General features: G+C 33.1%; 1 protein-coding gene across 1 annotated transcript; it reads right to left on the bottom strand.

The window, feature by feature from the left end:
* Positions 1-3877: 3877 nt before the first annotated feature.
* LOC124896822 lies at positions 3878-4396 on the bottom strand. The gene is made up of 2 exons (XM_047408663.1): positions 4271-4396; positions 3878-4177 (listed from the first exon to the last, which is right to left on the bottom strand). The coding sequence occupies exons 1-2, from the start codon at positions 4394-4396 to the stop codon at positions 3878-3880; spliced, it is 426 nt and encodes a 141-aa protein (XP_047264619.1).
* Between the last annotated feature and the right edge of the window lie 1033 nt (positions 4397-5429).

The raw sequence follows: 5429 nt of genomic DNA, 5'->3' as shown, positions 1-5429 counted from the left end.
CTGGTGAGGATTTAGGTGGTGTTTCTGCTAGTATTAATCAAAATTTAGGTGACACTGCTTTTGTTACTGCAGCAGATATCCTAGTCATTCCATCAGATTGGGAAAGTGAAACTGATGTTAGTGAAAAATTAGATTATTATGATTTCTTTGATGAAGGTGAAGATGATGAGTATGGTAGTGATGTTCATGGGGAGGTAAAGATTTTGAAGGAATAAAAGAGGGCTGCTAAAAAAAAAAGATCAGATGAAACCAAAAAGAGAAAAAAAACAAGAGCCTAGAGCAAAAGGTGTTAGTTTAGGTAAAAAGGGATTTGATGTGGGATATGATGAGATTTTATCCAATAAGAAAAATAGTCTAGAGGATAAATAGCTGGAGATGAGCTATCTATTGATTCAGATGATGAGGTAAGTTTTGAAATAGATTCTGATGAGGATAGTTATGGGGATGTTGAGGTTGAACAACCTGCTAGAAGAGAAGAAAAAGCAAGGAGAGCAAATATAAATTATAAGAGGATTTTGTTTGATCCTAATTGTAAATTAATAGTTTGGGAGCTTGGACTTTGTTTTGCAAATGTTGGAGAGTTTAGAAAAGCTCTTACTACATATGTTGTTCAAGAACATGTAAAACTAGATAAGTTTGTGAATAAACCAAAAAGGTGAGAGTAAAGTGTGTAGATGGTTGTCCATGGTTGTTGTTTGCAAGCACTGATTCTAGGACTACAGATTTTCAAGTTAAGAAGTACATTCCAATCCTCAAGCGTAATGCCACAACAAAGAACAAATTGGTGAATTCTAAGTACTTGACAGAAAGGTACAGGGACAGAATCACATCAGAACCTGGAATTTGAGTTTGTCAGTTTCAAGAGTTAGTAAAAAATGATTTGGAGGTGTATATAGGGAGGACTGTAGCAAGAAAAGCTAGAAATATTATGTTGCAGCAAATTATGGGTGATCATGTAGAAAAGTTCAAAAGAATTTTGGATTATAGGGATGAGCTTTTAAAGACCAATCTAGGTAGTATATATGTATTAAGTCTTAGTGAAGAAACTTTTGAAGGTGGAAGAAAACAGTTCCAATCATTTTACATATGTTTTGATGCTTTGAAGAGAGCATTCAAAGCTGGTGCCAGCAGATGTATTGGGTTTGATGGTTGTTTTTTTAAAGGTGTTTGTAAGGGTCAATTACTTGTGGCTGTTTGTAAGGATCGGAATAACAAGATACTACCACTAGCCTAGGCAGTGATTGAAGTTGAAAATAAATTCACTTGGAGATGGTTTGTTAGACTTGTGAGGAATGATCTTGAGCTGGGAGATGGGTCTGCAGTGACTACTATTAGTGATATGCAGAAGGTAACCTCATTTATTTTCTCTTATTCATTTTCTGAATTTTTTATTTTGTACCTTTTTTATACTTATGTCAACTGATATATTTTATTTTGTTCAAGGGTCTTGACAGTGCAATTTCAGATTTACTGCCAAATGCAGAACAGAAAATATGTGCTAGACATATTCTAGCCAACTAGTCTAAGGATTGGAGAGGTATTGAAAGAAGAAACTATTTTGGAAGTGTGTCAAATCTACATATGAGAAAGAATTAAGAAGAAATTTTGATCATATGGAGTTGTTAGGAGATAAAATTTGTGGAGATCTTCTGTGGTACAACATAGAAAGATGGTCTAAGGTTTACTTCAAATATCACAGTTACTGTGATAGTGTTGATAACAACATAGCTGAAAGCTTTAGCTCATAGATACTAGGGGCAAGATACAAGACTATCATATCAATGCTTGAGGAAATAAGGGTTAAGGTGATGAGAAGAATAGTATAGTTGAGACAGTTTTCAGAAACATGGATAACTGATATTTCTCCTATAGCACTAAAAGTGTTGCAAGATAACACATCAAAATCAATGAAGTATACTCTAAAGTGGAATAGTGAATTTGGTTTTGAAGTTAAGGATAGATGGAGAAATACTTTTATAGTGAATTTGAGGGATAATACTTGTACATGTAGGTCTTAGATGTTAAAAGGTATACCTTGTTGTCATGCCATAACTGCACTACACTTTAGAAAGCTAGAACCCATTAACTATGTTGCACATTGGTATACCAAGGAAACTTACCTCAAGACTTATAGTTACTTCATTCAGCCTGTTACTGATATAAAAATGTGGCTCAAGTCAACCAATCTTTCTGTTATAGCACCTACAATAAGAAAGCTTCCAGGCAGACTCGATAAATCTAGAAAAAAAGAACAAAATAAAAACAGGACTGGAAAGTTGTCAAAGAGAGATGTTGAGATGACCTGCAGCACATATCACAACAAGGATCATAATAAAAGGAGTTGTCCATTGAATTCAAGTTCCACTAGAACTAGTATGGGTTCTTCTTCTGCAGCGCCAAGCACAAATAGAGGAAGAGGAAGACCAAAAGGATCTACAAAGGTAACATTTGACTTGTAATTTACTAGTATTTTAATTCTTTTTTATTTTCTTTTATTTTTTACTCTCATTATATTTTTTCTTATGTGTTGCAGGCTGCTGCAGTAGCAGCAACTATTGGTAGAGGAAGAGGATCACCTACAACAACTGTTGCTACTATGGGTGTTGATAGAGGAAAAAAACTGCAACTTGTGTTATTGATAGTGCTATTGGTAGAGGTAGAGGAGCTGGTGTTGCAGTTGTTAGTGGAGCTGGTGTTGCAGTTGTTGGTGGAGTTGGTAGAGGTAAAGGAGTTGTTATTGGTTGTACTGGTACATCAAGAGGAGATGGTGTCACTGGTGCTAGCAAAGGTAGACAGACAGCTTATAAAAGACCTAGGATGGTTGGAATAGGGGTGCTTCTTACAGAGAGTGGTTTTAAAATCCTCAATGTAAGTTAAAATTTCTTAATTATATTTGTCTAGTTTAAAGTAAACCTTTTTCAAGTCTTTAGTTAAATTTTTTCTCTTTTATTTTTGTCAGCCTAAAATGCCTATGAACTCCTCCATAGTGACTGAAAATCTTGGACATCACAAATCAACCTCAGGTGTGAAATAGAAAGGAAAGAAAGTTGTGATCCAACAAGGACTTGAAGACATAGGAGCACAGAAAAGAATTAGGACAAGGTCAAATGTTGTTAAACTGAATCATCTAAGTCAAACAAGTTCAACAACTTTTCAGTAGAAGCCTGATTATGTTTTTCTCTTTGTGTATGGATGGTGTGTAATGAAACAGTAGTGATTTTAACTTAGCTAGTAGTTCAATTGTGGTGACTTCAACTATGCAGCTGTGACTGCACTAATTTGACATGTTTTGAAAATAATGATGCAGTAGTGACTATATTTTTGGCTAATATTTCTGTTGAAATATCAGTAGCTGTGACTGTATTTTTTTAGCTAATGTTTCTGTTGAAATATCAGTAGTTGTGACTGCATTTTTTTTGCTAATGTTTTTGTTGAAATATCAGCAGTTGTGACTGCATTTCTATTGTGTTATGCCTGTAGTATTTTGACATTTTGCAGTTTCAAATTGCAATTTATTGTCTGCACTTATTTTTTGGCTACTAAATGATTCAAATGCAATCAATTTAACAATAAATACTCAAACAAACATAAAAAAAAAAAGTATAAGCTGCACCATTACAAAAGATAAACAAACATGATTCATTTCATCTAACAACCTTTCTCTTCTTCATATATAAGAGAATTCAAATACAAAAGAAGTTGCACTATTCAACACAATAATTTGCAACACATCATATAACAACAACCTAGTGCTAAGGTAACCTCATTGAACCATTTTTCATATAGAGCATCCCAACCAAATAGCTTAAAGCTATTACTAACATACAACAAAAAGATACAACAAAGAAGTGAGTATTGTCTCTAGTCCTTCCTTCAGCTATTCGTCTCCAATTTTTTCTTTCTCCTTGATCTTTTGAATCTCTTCTTCCAACTTCTCCAATTTCATATTAATCTCATTATCATCGTGTTTGGATTCTTTAGGCTTGTCAACTTCTTCTGAACCTTCCTTGATTGATTTGCTCAATCCAATCAATTTCTCAACTTCATTGAAACGACAAGACTCAACTAAATTCTCAAGCTCACCTAGTTTTTCAATTAGTTTAGGAATCACATATTTGGACCTCAGATCAATGTCTTCTGAATCCCTCCAACGGCAAAAGTCGCAAGATCTTGGACCCTTCAATGGTGACAAATAAAGAATGAATTAACCTCATTTCTCTTAATCAATTTTGTTGAAATAACAAGAGAAAATGCAAAATTTGATATTTACCCCATAATAAGGACATGCCCAATACCTTCTACCAGGATTACTTGAAGTCCAAGATGTCTTCAAATGCAACAAAATTTCGTGATTACAATGAATAACCTGCTTCAAAGTAGAATCATTTTCCTCCATACATAGTTTACTCAAGTTAACTGACTTCATTATTGTGTGCTACAAGAAATTCATTTCAACAAATAAGATAAAATTTAAAAACAAACTAAAGGAGACGATAAACAAAGTAATTCAAAAATTCATTACGAAAGTAATTCCTAATAAAACATAGACAAAGTAATGAATGGGATTATACCCTAATACGGAAAGAGACGAAGCTAAAATCAATTCAATTTTATGTTTTTTTTAATCTCAAATTTATGCGGCTTAATACAAATAAAGAGAAAGCAATTTTAATTTTTGCATAACTTTCATGAATTGAAGAAATTTTGGATTGAAGATGAAGAAGGAGGAGGATAAATTAGGGTTTTTTATAGAATAATGGATATAACCGTTGGGGGGGTTCAAATGGTTATTTAAAAGATAGAGAAAAGAAATTAAAAAGAAAAAAAATGAGTTTTTACGCACCCAGCAACGCTTGTTTACACACGGACTGTTTAGGGGTTGAAATAATTCACTTTAAAGATGTTAAGGGGGGTAAATAAATGAAAGTTAAGTTTAAGTGGTAAAGTGAGTTGGGAGGACAAGTTCGGGGAGGAAGATGTCTTTTCTCTAAAGTAAAAGTACCGAACATTTCTTTTTCTTTTTTTTTTTAATTTTAATTGTCTCATATTCAAAAACTACAAATTTAGCTCACTCAAATTTTCATCGAATTAAGCCACCAAGAAAACATAAAACTCTCTACCTTTCGTTGTAGTTTTAGAAAAACATTTAATTGATTGTTCTTCTAAAATTTAAACTGTTTAATGTCATTCTTTTCAACTCTTCGTTATAACTGATTCACCACATTCTTCAATAGTTTACGTCATTTAAAATTAAAAGTTGAGCAAAAAAGATAAGTTGAAAATAGCAAAATTGTCCAATTCTATTATGAGTACTTCCCAAGTAGTTCTATCCTATTATAGGGAAAAGAACATGGGTCAGCCACTTTTAAAAAAAAAAATGGTCCATAATTGAAAAGGTGGACAACTTAGGTCAGTCGGTCCAATTTAAT

Source organism: Capsicum annuum, chromosome 3 (assembly GCF_002878395.1).
Source record: "Capsicum annuum cultivar UCD-10X-F1 chromosome 3, UCD10Xv1.1, whole genome shotgun sequence".
NCBI classification, from domain to species: Eukaryota; Viridiplantae; Streptophyta; class Magnoliopsida; order Solanales; family Solanaceae; genus Capsicum; species Capsicum annuum.
Note: the sequence above shows the minus strand (reverse complement) of the source record. Positions and strands in the feature narration are given on the sequence as shown.

What these genes read in the sequence shown, in the direction of transcription:
- LOC124896822 (XM_047408663.1), bottom strand. Translation starts at nt 4,396, where the DNA reads ATGGAGGAAAATGATTCTACTTTGAAGCAGGTTATTCATTGTAATCAC. An exon ending in GGGCATGTCCTTATTATGGG is followed by an intron (nt 4,178 to 4,270) that starts GTAAATATCAAA and finishes TCACCATTGAAG; the next exon opens with GGTCCAAGATCTTGCGACTT.